The 17,662-nt window shown below is 49.9% G+C and overlaps 1 protein-coding gene across 1 annotated transcript in view; it reads left to right on the top strand.

Annotated features, from left to right (window-relative positions):
• The window catches only part of strc1 (stereocilin 1), an 84,383-nt gene that overhangs the window by 54,992 nt on the left and 11,729 nt on the right, over positions 1-17,662 (top strand). Inside the window, exons 19-22 of the mRNA XM_059952455.1 lie at positions 2,150-2,319; positions 4,601-4,756; positions 9,747-9,889; positions 12,949-13,097. Of these exons, the coding sequence (XP_059808438.1) occupies positions 2,150-2,319; positions 4,601-4,756; positions 9,747-9,889; positions 12,949-13,097 (618 nt within the window). The remainder of the gene's footprint in view (positions 1-2,149; positions 2,320-4,600; positions 4,757-9,746; positions 9,890-12,948; positions 13,098-17,662) is intronic.

Here is a 17,662-nt window from a genome sequence, read left to right as displayed (position 1 = left end):
GACCGCGTCATCTAGCACAAAACAAAAACTTCCTGGTGGCCAAACATTTTAATTCCAATTCCTCTTCCTCTTCCGATATGTCAGTCCATGGCCCCATCTTGTGCCAAGATGAAGCCACTCTCTGGCTGGAAAAGTAACACCTTGTATTCCATCTGGGTAGCCCCAAACCTGATGGAATGAATACTTATTTTTCCTTCTGATTAAAAAAAATTTCCTTTGCCTCCCCTCTTCTTCTATTTCCCCACAATGGCCTCTTACCTCTTCTCACCTTCCTACCACCTCTCCCTGGTGTCCCCCCTCCTTCCTTTCTTCCTATGGTCCACTCTCCTCTCCTATCAGATTCCTTCCTCTCCTGCCTTTTACCTTTCCCACCCTCCTGGCTTCACCTATCACCTTCTAACTTCCTTCTGCTCCTCACCTCTTTATTCTGCCATCTTTCTTCTTCCTTCCTTTCCGGTCCCGAAGAAGGGCTTTGGCCTGAAACACTGACTTTTTATTCCTCTCCATAGGTGCTAACTGACCTGCTGAGTTCCTCCAGCATTTTTTGTTTGTTGCTCTGGTATCTCTGGTTTGATCACAGCCTAATCTTCCTTTTTTTGTGGCTTTGTGTGCATTTTACTGGAGATACATTGTATGGAAAGCCTTTATACTGTGTTAACATGTCTGTTATATGTTTGTATTGGGATTTAACCCTAATGCACAGTGTTTACCTGTGTTCTGTCTGCTGGACGATGTTTAAAGAGATTAGAGATTAGCTTTATTTGTCACATGTACATCGAAACAACCAGCCCGTGAGGAGAAGCCGGAGCATTGGGAACAAACTCACACACGAGGTCATGGGGATAATCGTTGGGAATTGAACCTGCTGTAAAGTGCTATGCTAGCCACTACACTACCAGTTCACACTTACCCATTACAGGGTCTGCTCCTAGGCCTGCTCCTAGGTGCCGTGGATTATTGATTACCTGACTGGCAGACCACAGTACGTGCGCTTGCAACACTGTGTGTCAGACAGAGTGGTCAGCAGCACTGGGGCTCCACAGGGGACTGTCCTGTCTCCCTTTCTCTTCACCATCTACACCTCGGACTTCAACTACTGCACAGAGTCTTGCCATCTTCAGAAGTTTTCTGATGACTCAGCCATAGTTGGATGCATCAGCAAGGGAAACGAGGTGGAGTACAGGGCTACAGTGGGAAACTTTGTCACATGATGTGAGCAGAATTATCTGCAGCTTAATGTGAAAAAGACTAAGGAGCTGGTGGTGGACCTGAGGAGGGCTAAGGCACCGGTGACCCCTGTTTCCATCCAAGGGGTCAGTGTGGACATGGTGGAGGATTACAAATACCCGGGGATACGAATTGGCGATAGACTGGACTGGTCAAAGAACACTGAGGCTGTCTACAAGAAGGGTCAGAGCCGTCTCTATTTCCTGAGGAGACTGAGGTCCTTTAACATCTGCTGGAAGATGCTGAGGATGTTCTACAAGTCTGTGGTGGCCAGTGCTATCATGTTTGCTGTTGTGTGCTGGGGCAGTAGGTTGAGGGTAGCAGACACCAACAGAATCAACAAACTCATTCGTAAGGCCAGTGATGTTGTGGGTGTGGAACTGGACTCTCTGACGGTGGTGTCTGAAAAGAGGATGCTGTCCAAGTTGCGTGCCATCTTGGACAATGTCTCCCATCCATTCCATAATGTACTGGTTAGGCACAGGAGTACATTCAGCCAGAGACTCATTCCACCAAGATGCAACACTGAGCGTCGCAGGAAGTCATTCCTGCCTGTGGCCATCAAATTTTACAACTCGTCCCTCAGAGTTTCAGACATCCTGAGCCAATAGTCTGGTCCTGGACTTACTTCCACTTGGCATGATTAACTTATTATTATTTAATTATTTATAGTTTTATATTGCTATATTTCTTCTCTATTCTTGGTTGGTGCAGCTATAATGAGGTTGGTGCAGCTATAATGAAACCCAATTTCCCCTCGGGATCAATAAAGTATGTCTGTCTGTCTGTCTGAATGCAGGGTAAGGGAATGGAAGCTGAGCTTCTTGACCTGGAGATCTTTCTTGAGTGACAGAAACACAGAGACGTTCAGGTAAAGGCACCTGACAGAAGGAACATACTGATTCCACTTGTTTTGTGTTAGGTCCCATCCTGACCTGCAACATCATCCGCACTACCCTCCCCTCCGCGTGGCCTGTCGATTTGTTGATTGGCATGGCCGACGACGACTTCATCAACTGCTTGGAGATGATTGGCCAAGACCCTCATTTTCAGCCATTCGAACTTCTTTGGCTGCTGGAGAGAGTTAAACAGGTACCGATGTTTCACAGCCCTGAGAAGGTAGGGCCATGGGGAGTACGAGTTGTTGCATCTACAAGGATGCTTGACAAGTGTGTGAGGGAGAAGCAAATATACCTGAGACTCCCAACCCTTTCTGTGCCATGGACCAATCCCATTAAACAAGGGGTCCATAGACCCCAATTTGTGAACCCCTGGAATAGCTGAATGAGGTGAGATTGGGTGGGATGAGATGAGTGTGCAACATGAATGCCAGCATGAAATAGATGGGCTGAATAACCTGTTTCTGTCCTGCTTATCCTGTGTCCCATTTCTTCCATTGTGAGCCAGAACTGGGGAGTAGGGTAACCCAAGTGGCTCTGCATTTAGCCAAGCATGGATACAATGGTAGAATGGCCTCCTCAAATAAGTTACAATGATAAATCCTTAATGAGAGGAACTCAGCCCATTTTACTGAGCTGATACGTACTGAATGCTTCTCACTCTTATATACGGATTCCAGTTAATTGGGACACAGTACACGGAACCAGTACACGTTGGCTCAATTAAGCGGCTGCCCCAATTCGCCAAAGTTTCATGGAAATAGTTAAAAAGGTATTTTTTTTAAAAAGACAGATTAAGTAACAAATTATATATTTAAATGAAATGTAGACCAAATTAGAACATTTCCAATAATATTACAGTACTAGAAAACTGTGCATTAATTTCTACTAGTTGACAGAGGAGTTCACCCAGTGTACACAATGAAAATCAGCTCAGACACCTAGTGCAGATAATAGACTGCATTCATACAATGCTGTCGATGATTGCATCCTCCAAATCTTCATTTTCATTGTAACATTTAAGATGATTGTTGATACCTTTAAATTCATCATATTCCTAACTTATTGAGGTAGTGAAATCATTTCATTTTCATTCCCGGCTGTTTCTGGTATCTCCAAGCTTGAAACCACAGTGAGCAAAACGGTTCTGAATTGTTTTACTATTTATTTGTCACCACCTATCAGTGACAAAAATCACTGCTTGTTAAACACAAACACATGCAACTGATGCTATTCAAAAACAGTTCAGTCAAAGTCCAGTGTGATGTCTAACAGTGGCACAGGTGCTCACAGCTGACACTAGTTAGAAACTTAGTCTCCTGTCCCAATTAAGTGGCAAGGTGTCTGAAATAAATAAAGGGAATCCCCCAATTTTATTAATCAGTTTTTGTTCTTGAAGAGTTATACTGACTAAGTGGCTGCCCCAATTGACCGTAACCTACATAACTGTATATAATCTGTTTCATTGTGTCTTACTGATTGTTTATACATATTGAAGGAATCAAATGAAAATATATTGTGGAAAAGAACTAGGAAGAAGTTGCCAGGACTTGAGGGACTGAGTTACAGAGTTTGAGCAGGCTAGGACTTTATTCATTGGAGTGCAGAAGGAAGAGGTGTGATTTTATAGGAGTGTATTAAACCACAAGGACATCGATATTGTGATTTTTCTCAGGGTTGGGGGAACCAAGAACTAGCAGGCAATGGTTTAGGTTGGGGGGGGGGAGAAATTTATAGGAACTTGAGGAGGGGCAACTTTTTCACCTGGAGGTCAGTATATGGAATGAGCTATTGTAAGAAATGTTTGAGGTACATATATATATATAAATATTTAAAAGACAGGTAACTGGACAGGAATAGTTTAAAGTATAAGGGCAAAACACAGGCAAATGGGACCAGCTTAGATGGGAATCTGGTTAGTATGGACTGGTTGGGCCACAGGGCCTGTATCCTTCCTGTTTAATTCAATGTTGCTAAACGGGTAGAGTTCTCAATGGCAGCAGTCAAACAGGAATCTTAAGTGTTGGTCCTTGAATACAAACTTGGTAACATGTACACAAGAGATTCTGTAGTTGCTGGAAATCCAAGCAACACACACAAAATGCTGGAGGAACTCAGCTGGTCAGGCAGCGTCTATGAAGGGGAATGACTAGTCGATATTTTGGGCCAAGACCTTCATCGGCATTGGAAAGGAAAGAGGAAGAAGCCAGAATACGAGGTGGGGGAAGAGGGAAGGAGTACAAGCTAGAAGGTGATAGGTGAGACCAGTTGAGGGAGGAGGTGGCTGGGTGGGGGCAGGGATTGAAGTAAGAAGCTGGGAGGTGATAGGTGGAAGAGATACAAGGCTGATGAAGAAGGAATCTGATAAGAAAGTGGAGCTTGTAGCTCTTGAATACATCCCTGGTGAAGTGTACGTTCTTTGTAGCCTGCAGCTTTTTTTACACAACCATCACACGATAAATCTGCTCTGTCAGATCTACAGACCTGTATCAGCGATGCCGCCTCAGGTGATCGAACAGCTAGGACGGATAGCCACCCAGTTCCCAGAGAAGGATTTGATGAGGCTGGACCTGTCTGATCTGGGTGCTGTGGCAGCCCTGGGTAAAACTGCAGAGTGGACCAACAAAAAGGTGCCTTTCTCAGACTGATTGATACCACCGTGAGTCTCTATAGTGGGAAGCTAAGTGTGCATTTGCATGTGTTGGAATAGATTAGGATGCGTGTGCACGTCTGGGCTGGATCAGGATGTCTGCACGTCTGGGCTGAATCACAATGTGTGTGCACGTCTGGGCTGGATCAGGACGTGTGTGCACGTCTGGGCTGGATCAGGACGTGTGTGCACGTCTGGGCTGGATCAGGACGAGTGTGCACGTCTGGGCTGGATCAGGAGGAGTGTGCACGTCTGGGCTGGATCAGGATGTCTGTGCACATCTGGGCTGGATCAGGATGTCTGTGCACGTCTGGGCTGGATCAGGAAGTGTGTGCACGTCTGGGCTGGATCAGGACGTGTGCACGTCTGGTCTGGATCAAGATGTGTTTGCACGTCTGGGCTGGATCAAGATGTGTGTGCACGTCTGGGCTGGATCAGGACGTGTGTGCACGTCTGGGCTGGATCAGGAAGTGTGTGCACGTCTGGGCTGGATCAAGATGTGTCTGCACGTCTGGGCTGGATCAGGATGTCTGCACGTCTGGGCTGGATCAGGACGTGTGTGCACGTCTGGGCTGGATCAAGACGTGTGTGCAAGTCTGGGCTGGATCAGGACGTGTCTGCATGTCTGGACTGGATCAGGACGTGTGTGCACGTCTGGGCTGGATCAGGACGTGTGTGCACGTCTGGGCTGGATCAGGACGTGTGTGCACGTCTGGGCTGGATCAGGACGTGTGTGCACGTCTGGGCTGGATCAGGACGTGTGTGCACGTCTGGGCTGGATCAGGACGTGTGTGCACGTCTGGGCTGGATCAGGACGTGTGTGCACGTCTGGGCTGGATCAGGACGTGTGTGCACGTCTGGGCTGGATCAGGACGTGTGTGCACGTCTGGGCTGGATCAAGATGTGTCTGCACGTCTGGGCTGGATCAAGATGTGTCTGCACGTCTGGGCTGGATCAGGACGTGTGTGCACGTCTGGGCTGGATCAGGACGTGTGTGCACGTCTGGGCTGGATCAGGACGTGTGTGCACGTCTGGGATGGATCAGGAAGTGTGTGCACGTCTGGGCTGGATCAGGATGTCTGCACGTCTGGGCTGGATCAGGATGTCTGCACGTCTGGGCTGGATCAGGATGTGTGTGCACGTCTGGGCTGGATCAAGATGTGTGTGCACGTCTGGGCTGGATCAGGATGTCTGCACGTCTGGGCTGGATCAGGATGTCTGCACGTCTGGGCTGGATCAGGATGTCTGCACGTCTGGGCTGGATCAGGATGTCTGCACGTCTGGTCTGGATCAGGACGTGTGTGCACATCTGGGCTGGATCAGGACGTGTGTGCACGTCTGGGCTGATCAAGATGTGTGTGCACGTCTGGGCTGGATCAAGATGTGTGTGCACGTCTAGGCTGGATCAGGATGTGTGTGCACGTCTGGTCTGGATCAGAATGTCTGCACGTCTGGGCTGGATCAGGATGTGTGCACGTCTGGGCTGGATCAGGACGTGTCTGCACGTCTGGGCTGGATCAGGACGTGTCTGCACGTCTGGGCTGGATCAGGACGTGTCTGCACGTCTGGGCTGGATCAGGACGTGTGTGCAAGTCTGGGCTGGATCAGGAAGTGTGTGCACGTCTGGGATGGATCAGGACGTGTGTGCAAGTCTGGGATGGATCAGGACGTGTGTGCACGTCTGGGCTGGATCAGGACGTGTGTGCACGTCTGGGCTGGATCAGGACGTGTGTGCACGTCTGGGCTGGATCAGGACGTGTGTGCACGTCTGGGCTGGATCAGGACGTGTCTGCACGTCTGGGATGGATCAGGACGTGTGTGCACGTCTGGGATGGATCAGGACGTGTGTGCACGTCTGGGCTGGATCAAGATGTGTGTGCACGTCTGGGCTGGATCAGTATGTGTGTGCACGTCTGGGCTGGATCAGGACGTGTGTGCACGTCTGGGCTGGATCAGGACGTGTGTGCACGTCTGGGCTGGATCAGGACGTGTGTGCACGTCTGGGCTGGATCAAGATGTGTCTGCACGTCTGGGCTGGATCAGGACGAGTGTGCACGTCTGGGCTGGATCAGGACGTGTGTGCACGTCTGGGCTGGATCAGGACGTGTGTGCACGTCTGGGCTGGATCAGGACGTGTGTGCACGTCTGGGCTGGATCACGATGTGTGTGCACGTCTGGGCTGGATCAGGACGTGTGTGCACGTCTGGGCTGGATCAGGACGTGTGTGCACGTCTGGGCTGGATCAGGACGTGTGTGCACGTCTGGGCTGGATCAGGACGTGTGTGCACGTCTGGGCTGGATCAGGACGTGTGTGCACGTCTGGGCTGGATCAGGACGTGTGTGCACGTCTGGGCTGGATCAGGACGTGTGTGCACGTCTGGGCTGGATCAGGACGTGTGTGCACGTCTGGGCTGGATCAGGACGTGTGTGCACGTCTGGGCTGGATCAAGATGTGTCTGCACGTCTGGGCTGGATCAGGATGTGTGTGCACGTCTGGGCTGGATCAGGATGTGTGTGCACGTCTGGGCTGGATCAGGATGTCTGCACGTCTGGTCTGAATCAGGATGTCTGCACGTCTGGGCTGGATCAGGACGTGTGTGCACGTCTGGGCTGGATCAGGACGTGTGTGCACGTCTGGGCTGGATCAGGACATGTGTGCACGTCTGGGCTGGATCAAGATGTGTCTGCACGTCTGGGCTGGATCAGGATGTGTGTGCACGTCTGGGCTGGATCAGGATGTGTGTGCACGTCTGGGCTGGATCAGGATGTGTGTGCACGTCTGGGCTGGATCAGGATGTCTGCACGTCTGGTCTGAATCAGGATGTCTGCACGTCTGGTCTGAATCAGGATGTCTGCACGTCTGGGCTGGATCAGGACGTGTGTGCACGTCTGGGCTGGATCAGGACGTGTGTGCACGTCTGGGCTGGATCAGGATGTGTGCACATCTGGGCTGGATCAAGACGTGTGTGCACGTCTGGGCTGGATCAGGACGTGTCTGCACGTCTGGGCTGGATCAGGACGTGTGTGCACGTCTGGGCTGGATCAGGACGGGTGTGCACGTCTGGGCTGGATCAGGACGGGTGTGCACGTCTGGGCTGGATCAGGACGTGTCTGCACATCTGGGCTGGATCAGGACGTGTCTGCACATCTGGGCTGGATCAGGACGTGTGTGCACGTCTGGGCTGGATCAGGATGGGTGTGCACGTCTGGGCTGGATCAGGATGTGTGTGCACGTCTGGGCTGGATCAGGATGGGTGTGCACATCTGGACTGGATCAGGACGTGTGTGCTCATCTGGGCTGGATCAGGACGTGTCTGCACATCTGGGCTGGATCTGGACGTGTCTGCACGTCTGGGCTGGATCAGGACGTGTGTGCACGTCTGGGCTGGATCAGGAAGTGTGCACGTCTGGGCTGGATCAGGATGTGTGTGCACGTCTGGGCTGGATCAAGATGTGTGTGCATGTCTGAGCTGGATCAGGATCTGTGTGCACGTCTGGGCTGGATCAGGATCTGTGTGCACGTCTGGGCTGGATCAGGATGTCTGCAGGTCTGGGCTGGATCAGGATGTGTGTGCACGTCTGTGCTGGATCAAGATGTGTGTGCACGTCTGGGCTGGATCAGGCTCCTTCGCTTCAACCACAATTTACTTGGTACCTTACCTGTGTTGGAATCTGATGTTTTCGATCAAAGGTTCTTTCGTAAGCCAGGAAAGAGGCATAAAACCTGTCGCTTCATGATCATTTCATTAAGCATTTGAAAAATCAAAGAGAATTGGAAAGGCAGAGTTGCAAAAGCCTAGTAGCTAAAAACGAAGAACAGGAATACAGACTAAAGGTGTTGTGGCAATGTGTTTTGTCCTCCTCATACCCAATAGGTGAGAGATGTTCCATTCAAATTTGTAGATAAGAGTTAACCAATCAGACAGCCCCTATTCATATAATGTGATACCAAGGAACTTTCCAGAATCATACAAAACTGTAACCTCTAGGGACACGCTGAACAACTGCATATACATTCTGTGACCACTAGGAAACATACTAAACAGTTACATGTATGTATGTAGTTAGATAAAATACAAACAGGCATTAAAGTTAAGCTACAAGGATAATGATGATTATACAGTATAATCCCACACCAGGTTATATCAATGAGTTACTGAACTGAATCAGAATCGGTGGAGAATTGACGGTGACCCTGGACTTGGATGTTCGTTGAAATCATGAAAGATCCTTGCCAAGCTGAAGAGCTACATCCAGAATTAATATCTGGATCTTGATATGCCTCCACAACCCTCATTCCACCCTCCTTGATTAAAATACTCTTTGTTCTGGAATGCAGTACCTTAAAGGAGGTTTTTAAAAGAAAGTTGGATAAAGTTATGGTGAGATTTTCAGCATCATGAGGCAGATGAGGTTATTAGGATAGTGTTGTATATTAGGAACTTATATCATCACATTAGGACATGACTGTTTATTAGTACATATTAGGACATATTACACTATATTAAGACATAATAGCACTGTATAAGAGGGTTTTAGGATATACTAGGACATTAGCCCTGTATATTTGCATATTAGGATATATTATGACATTAGCACTGTATATTAGCATATTAGGATATATTAGCACAGTATTTTGTATACTAGGACATATTTGCATTGTATATCAGCATTATAGGACAGCACTGTAGAGGAATCTATCTCAGCATTACACCCACAAGGGTGGAATTGGGCGCTGCAGGCTCATTGGGCCAAAAAAGCATGTTACCGTGCTGTATCTCTGAAATAACAATTGTCGTACTTATTTGCTTTTAACTTCTTCAGGATGAGGTTTAAATCACAGAAAGAGTATGGGTAGAAAAACAACTGCAAACCTTGAATTTGTCATCGTAGCAAATGGGGAGAGTTTTGCCCTTCTGCATTATTTAATCTTGAGTTTGCACTAAAGGACAGTTTAATCTTTGTTCCAGCTCACTGTGTTGTTTACAACGTTCCTGCATGTGAACAGGCTCAGAGTGGATGAGCTGGATTCGGCCAGTCTGGTTGCTCTGGGACACATCATTTGTGGCATCAAACCAGCTGACATGTCTGCGATAAACCCAATGCAGTTCAGGTAGGCAATGTCAGACTTACCTGGATTGTCATAAAAGGCCAGTCTTTTAGCTAAGAGGTCCAGGATTGTCCTGGTCTATGAATGGCATGAGTTCATTTGAGGGAATCTCTTGAATAGTGTTGTGAGCAGTTTTGTGCCCATTTTCTAAGAAAGGATGTGTTGGCATTGGAGAGGGTTCAGAGAAGGTTCACGACAATGATTCTAGGATTGAAAGGGTTAACATATGAGGGGCTTTTGATGGTTCTGGGCCTGTACTCTCCAGAATTTAGAAGAAAGAGGAGAGCTCTCATTGAAACCTACCGAATATTGGAAAGACTAGATAGACTGGATGTGTAGAGGATGTTTCTTATAACGGGGGGAGTCAAGGACTGGAGGGCACAGCTTCAGGACAGAAGGACATCCCTTTTGAACAGAGGTGAGGAGGAACTTCTTTAGCCAGGAATTCATTGCCACAAATGGCTGTGGATGTCAAGTCATTGGGTATCTCTAAAGCAAAGGTTAATTTTTGATTAGTCAGGGTGTCAAAGGTTATGGGTAGAAGGCAGGAGAATGGGATTGAGAGTGATAATAACTAAGTCTTGATTGCATGACGGAGCAGACTCGATGGGCCAAATAGCCTCATCCTATCCAATGCTTTATAATCTTATGGGATAGATCAGTTGAAGCAGGGCTAAAAAAATGAAACTAAACTTTTGTGGTTCTTTTAAAGTGGTTTTAAAGTTCTTGAAAGCTTATGTTATGGTGGATGGACAGAATTCAGGGGTGGAGAGTGTCTGATCTGAGCAGAAACTCCTCAGCTAACACATCACACTGACGCACCACATGATGTACAGTCACATTTGTATGCACAATGATTAAACAGACTGGGTTTAGTATTGTCACATGTACAATGAAAAACTTTTCTTGCACTGTATCTTATAAAATAATCTCAATTGCTGATCTGAAATGGACCAGAGAGATCAGCGTCAGGTTTCTTGTTACCGATGTGTATCGTGGAATTTGTTGTTTTCTGGCAGTAGTGCAGTGCAATATGTAAAAATACTATAAATTACAAATAATAAATATATATATACTTTTAAGTTAAATAAGTAGGACAAAAAAGAAAGCAAAAGTTGTGAGTTAGTGTTAATGGTCTGTTCAGAAATCTGATAGCAGGGGGGAAGAAGCTGTTCCTAAAACACTGAGTGTGTGTCTTCAGGCTCCTGTACCTCATTGGTGGCAGTGAGAAGGGGGTGTGACCCGGGTGGTGGGGGCCCTCCCTGATGGTAGCAGTGAGAAGAGGGTGTGACCCGGGTGGTAGGGGCCCTTCATGACGGTAGCAGTGAGAAGAGGGTGTGACCCGGGGGGTGGGGGCCCTCCCTGACAGTGAGAAGAGGGTCTGACCTGGGGGGTGGGGGCCCTTCCTGACGGTAGCAGTGAGAAGAGGGTCTGACCCGGGGGGTGGGGGCCCTTCCTGACGGTAGCAGTGAGAAGAGGGTCTGACCCGGGTGGTGGGGGCCCTTCCTGACGGTAGCAGTGAGAAGAGGGTCTGACCCGGGGGGTGGGGGCCCTCCCTGACAGTGAGAAGAGGGTCTGACCTGGGGGGTGGGGGCCCTTCCTGACAGTGAGAAGAGGGTCTGACCCGGGGGGTGGGGGCCCTTCCTGACAGTAGCAGTGAGAAGAGGGTCTGACCCGGGTGATGATGCCATCCTCTTGAGGCAAGCAGATCATTTCATTACAATGGTGCGTTCAGATGGTAGAAGGAAAAACAACGGTAGGATGCAGGATAAAGCGTAACAGGGGAAGTGCAGTGCAGGTAGGGAGTAAGGTGTAAGGCCAGAATGAAGTAGACTGAGCACAATAGCCCATTTTATCGTCCCACGGAATCATTTGATAGTCTTAAAACAGCAGGACAGAGCTGTTTACTGAGTCTGGTTTACGTGCTTTCAGACTTTTGTATCTTCTTCAGAGTCGATGGAGGAGAAGTGAGAATGACTGGGGTGGATGGTGTTCGACTGCGTTGGCTTCTTTTATTGAGTCCATGAGGCCGAGGCCGTGGAGGGGTGGCACTGGCCGAGGCGTGGAGGGGAGGCACTGGCTGAGGCCGTGGAGGGGAGGCACTGGCCGAGGCGTGGAGGGGAGGCACTGGCCGAGGCCGTGGAGGGGAGGCACTGGCCGAGGCCGTGGAGGGGAGGCACTGGCCGAGGCCGTGGAGGGGAGGCACTGGCCGAGGCCGTGGAGGGGAGGCACTGGCCGAGGCGTGGAGGGGAGGCACTGGCCGAGGCCGTGGAGGGGTGGCACTGGCCGAGGCCGTGGAGGGGTGGCACTGGCCGAGGCCGTGGAGGGGAGGCTGGTTTCTGCGATGTGCTGAGCTGTGTCCATAACTCTCTGCAGTTTCTTGCGATCAGAGGCAGAACATTTACTATAAATACAATCAAATGCAACAACATTCCTCCAGGCCAAGGTGCAATCACAAAACGTATGTCTCACACGGTACATAAACCAAAGTATTTCTACAATTAAGTCAATAAAATATAACTTAGAGTGCATATAGTGCGCTCGCTGTCCCAGTGAGGAAACCTCGGTGGTGGCAGGGTATTCATTAGTCTCACAGCCAGTCTGACAGTCCGAGTTCTGGCGCCTCTGCACCTCCTCTCTGATGGTAGTGGGTCAAAGAGATTGCGGGCTGGGTGTTAGGGATCCTCAATAATGCATCGGGCCCTTCATCCACTACACTGTCACAAACGGGGGGTCCGCTGTAGGGTCTTGTGGTCCAGTGCCTTGCAGCTTGCGTACCACACAGTGAAACAGCCAGACAGATGATGTTGAAGTTTTCAGTCCCTGGACCTGAACACCATTGCCGTAAACGTTGATATGGTGAGATGCAGCTCACGTGGGAACACCAGCTGAATAGTCAGTATCTTCTGTATAACCGCTGTTGAGCATTGGTAATGAGACATTATACTCGTGTGTATCTGGAATTATATATCCTCCCTGTTCCACAGTTTAATTTGTTGCTTTTTATCTTCTTGAATATGGTTTTTGGCTGTCCTTTCATGTGGTGCACTGTAAAATCTCAGCATGGCCGTTCTGTGGATCGGGAGTCTGAGTCTGTTGTGCGATGAGTCCCAGTTACACAGCCTAGCCGGCCTCGTTACTCACCCGCAGACACTCGGAGACGTCAGCCTGTGGCGAGCTGAAGAATTCATTGAAGTCGGTTCCATCGCAGGTAAGCAGCTTCCACATCAGTGTGTAAGAGTGGCTCGTTGTCATTTGAGGGGTTTTTATTCTACTTGGGGAACAGACTATCTTGTGAAAAAAGAAGCAAACTGCTAGAGGAATTCTGTATCGAGTGGGGTCTGTGAGATGGCCATTTTCAGATTCAGAATTATTCCTTCAGTTACCACGTGGACATACTGTAGCGATGTACTACATACAGAGCTGGAGACGACGACACGCAGTGGGTAAGTCGTTTCGAGACTAGTTTATTCAAACTTCACGGCGCTGGCATTTAATCCCTATTGCCCGCCCTCTCCAGGAGGAAATGACGTCAGAGGTGCATTACCAAAGTCTCCCCCTGCGCACTGGCTATTTGTGAGCTGGTTCACCTGCGCAGAAAGTGGATTGCCACATAACCCCCCCCCCCCAGAACCAGCGATACACCCCCCAATGTCCACAGTGGATCAGCCTCTGTTTGGGAGGTCTGCCTCTGCGCCGCGGTGCCTGAACCTCGACCGGCTGCGCCAAGTCTACATGGGCTGGTTTGAGTCAGTCCGCCGTGAAAACCTCCTCTTTCCCCCCAATGTGCAGAACATACGTGGACCCGTTGTTGTTGATCACCTTGAACAGCCCCTCGTATGGCCACTGTAGCGGTGCCCGGTGACCGCCCCTCCGTTCAAACACAAACTTACAGTTCTGCAGGTCTTTGGGTACATGAGTCGGGGTCCGTCCGTGCTTTGAAGTTGGTACGGGGGCCACATTGCCGAGCCTTTTGCGTAGTTTGTCCAGGACTGCTGCGGGTTCTTCCTCTTGCTCCCTTGGGGCTGGTATGAACTCTCCTGGGACAGCCAGGGGTGCGCCGTACACCAACTCAGCCGATGAGGCGTGCAGATCCTCGTCGAATTCCAAGCAGGGCCCAGGGAAGCTCGTCCACCCAGTTAGGTCCTCAGGCGGGTCATGAGAGCCGACTTCAAGTGGCGGTGGAAGCGTTCCACTAGTCCGTTCGACTGTGGGTGGTAGGCAGTTGTGTGGTGTAGCTGCGTTCCCAACAGGCTGGCCACAGCTGACCACAGGCAGGAGGTGAACTGGGCGCCTCTGTCGGAGGTAATGTGGGCAGGTACCCCGAAGTGTGCTACCCAGGTTGTAATCAGTGCTTGGGTGCAGGAATTGACAGATGTGTCAGTGAGCGGGACCGCCTCTGGCCACCTCGTGAACCAGTCTACCATAGTTAGGAGGTACCGCGCTCCTCGGGATACTGGTAGGGGGCCCACGATATCCACATGAATGTGGTCGAACCTCCAGTGGGTGGGTTCGAACTGCTAAGGCAGGGCTTTAGTGTGCCGCTGCACCTTGGCTGTTTGGCACTGCGCGCACGTTCTAGCCCATTCACTGACCTTGCGAAGTTTGTGCCACGCGAACTTGCTGGAGACCAGCCGGACGGTTGTCCTGATAGATGGGTGCGCTAAACCGTGTATGGAGTCGAAAACTCACCGCCTCCAGGTTGCTGGGACGATGGGGCGAGGTTGGCCAGTAGCCACGTCGCACAGGAGGGTCCTATCACCTGGGCCTACGAGAAAGTCTTGCAGCTGCAAACCCGAGACTGTGGTCCTGTAGCTGGGCATCTCATCGTCTACCTGCTGCGCCTCCGCCAGTGCTGCATAGTCCACCCCCAGGAACAGGGCCTGGACAGCTGGTCTGGAGAGTGCATCCGCCATGACGTTGTCCTTTCCCGAGACATGCTGGATGTCCGTCGTGTACTCGGAGATGTAGGACAGATGTCGCTGCTGGCGAGCCAACCAGGGATCGGACACCTTCGTGAACGCGAAGGTCAACGGTTTGTGGTCCGTGAACGCGGTGAACGGCCAGCCTTCTAAGAAGTAACTGAAATGTTGGATTGCCAGATACAGCATCAGGGTGTACAAAGGGTGCATGATACAGGCTGCTGAGGGGAGGAAACAGTGGTAGAAGTTCACCATACCAACGAACTCCTGTAGGCCTTTGACCGTGTTGCGCCAGGCAAAGTGGCGGATTGCGTCTACCTTGGCGGGCAGAGGTGTTGCCTCATCTTTGGTAATCCTGTGGCCCAGGAAGTCGATGGTATCGAGACCGAACTGGCATTTGGCCGGGTTGATCGTGAGGCTAAAATCACTCAGGCGGGAGTAGAGCTGGCGGAAGTGGGACAGATGCTCCTGACGACTACTGTTGGCTATAAGGATGTCATCAAAATAGATGAACACAAAGTCCAGGTCGCGTCCCACTGCATCCATTAGCCGCTGAAACGTCTGTGCGGCATTCTTCAGGTCGAACGGCATGCAGAGGAACTCGAACAGGCCAAACGGAGTGATGAGTGCTGTTTTGGGGATGTCTTCAGGGTGCACCGGGATTTGATGGTATCCCCGGACAAGATCTACTTTGGAAAATATTCTTGCCCCGTGCAGGTATGCTGCAAAGTCCTGTATGTGCGGCACGGGGTAGCGGTCTGGAGTTGTAGCCTCGTTCAGTCTGCGGTAGTCGCTGCATGGTCTCCAACCCCCGGCTGCTTTGGGCACCATGTGCGGGGGGGAGGCCCATGGGCTGACGGACCTCCGTACAATCCTCAATTCCTCCATCCTCTTGAACTCCTCCTTTGCCAGGCGGAGCTTTTCCGGGGGGAGCCTTCGTGTGCGGGCGTGGAGGGGTGGTCCCTGGGTCGGAATGTGGTGCTGTACTCCATGTCTGGGCATGGCTACCGTGAACTGTGGTGCCAGAATCGATGGAAAGTCCACCAGGATTCTGGTGAAATCGTTGTCCGACAGCGTGATGGTGTCCAGGTGTGGGGCTGGCAACTTGGCTTCACACACAGGGAGAATGTCTGGAAAATCTCGGCATGTACCAGTTTTTTCCCTAGCAAGTCGACCACTAGGCTGTGAGCTCGCAAGAAGTCCGCCCCCAGGAGTGGTTGGGCCATCGCGGCCAGTGTGAAGTCCCACGTGAACCGGCTGGCGCCAAACTGCAGCTGCACTGTGCGGGTGCCGTAGGTCCGTATCGTGCTGCTGTTTGCGGCCCTCAGGGTGGGTCCTGGCTTCTTGTTGCGGGCCAGCGAAGGAGTGGAGATTTGGAGCTTTGACTCGAGAGGCTTCGATGAGAAGAGGCTGAGGACGAGCTTCACTCCAAGTGAGGTAAGTCAAGGATGTCTCTGAGCGGCTGCAGGACATTCTGGAATGGGAAGGTGAACAACCAGTGGTCATGGTTCACATAGGTACCAACGATATAGGTAAAAAACGGGATGAGGTCCTACAAGGTGAATTTAGGGAGTTAGGAGATAAACTAAGAAGTAGGACCATAAAGGTAATAATCTCTGGATTACTACCAGTGCCACGTGCTAGTCAGAGTAGAAATAGGAGGATATTTCAGATGAATACGTGGCTTGAAAAATGGTGCAAAGGGGAGGGATTCTAATTTCTGTGGCATTGGAACCAGTTCTGGGGGAGGTGGGACCGGTATAAACAGGACGGTCTGCACCTGGGCTGGACTGGAACCAATGTCCTAGGGGAAGAATTTGCTACTGCTGTTCAGGAGGCTTTAAACTAATGTGGCAGGGGGATGGGAACAAGTGCAGAGAGACAGAGGAGTGTAAAATGAGGGTAGAAGCAAAAAGTAGTAAGGTGAAAAGTAAAAGTGGCAGGCAGGCAAATCCAGGGCAAAAAAAGCAAAAAGAGCCACTTTTCAACATAATTGTGTAAGGGCTAAGAGTGTTGAAAAAACAAGCCTGAAGGCTTTGTGTGTCAATGCAAGGAGCATTCATAACAAGGTGGATGAATTGAATGTGCAGATAGTTATTAATGAATATGATATAATTGGGATCACAGAGACATGGCTCCAGGGTGACCAAGGATGGGAGCTCAACATCCAGGGATATTCAATATTCAGGAGGGATAGACAGGAAAGAAAAGGAGGTGGGGTAGCATTGCTGGTTAGAGAGGAGATTAACGCAATAGAGAGGAAGGACATTAGCCTGGAGGATGTGGAATTGATATGGGTAGAGCTGCGTAACACTAAGGGGCAGAAAACGCTGATGGGAGTTGTGTACAGGCCACCTAACAGTAGTAGTGAGGTTGGGGATGGCAGTAAACAGGAAATTAGAAATGCATGCAATAAAGGAACAGTAGTTATAATGGGTGACTTCAATCTACATATAGATTGGGTGAACCAAATTGGTAAGGGTGCTGAGGAAGAGGATTTCTTGGAATGTATGCGGGATGTTTTTCTGAACCAACTAGAGAGCAGGCCATTCTAGATTGGGTATTGAGCAATGAGGAAGGGTTAGTTAGCAAGCTTGTCGTGCGAGGCCCCTTGGGTAAGAGTGACCATAATATGGTGGAATTCTTCATTAAGATGGAGAGTGACATAGTTAATTCAGAAACAAAGGTTCTGAACTTAAAGAAGGGTAACTTTGAAGGTATGAGATGTGAATTAGCTAAGATAGACCTGCAAATGATACTTAAAGGGTTGATGGTGGATATGCAATGGTAAGCATTTAAAGCTCGCATGGATGAACTACAACGATTGTTCATCCCAGTTTGGCAAAAGAATAAA

Source organism: Hypanus sabinus, chromosome 28, assembly GCF_030144855.1.
Source record: "Hypanus sabinus isolate sHypSab1 chromosome 28, sHypSab1.hap1, whole genome shotgun sequence".
Taxonomy (NCBI): domain Eukaryota; kingdom Metazoa; phylum Chordata; class Chondrichthyes; order Myliobatiformes; family Dasyatidae; genus Hypanus; species Hypanus sabinus.
This window is presented reverse-complemented; position numbering and strand designations above follow the sequence as displayed.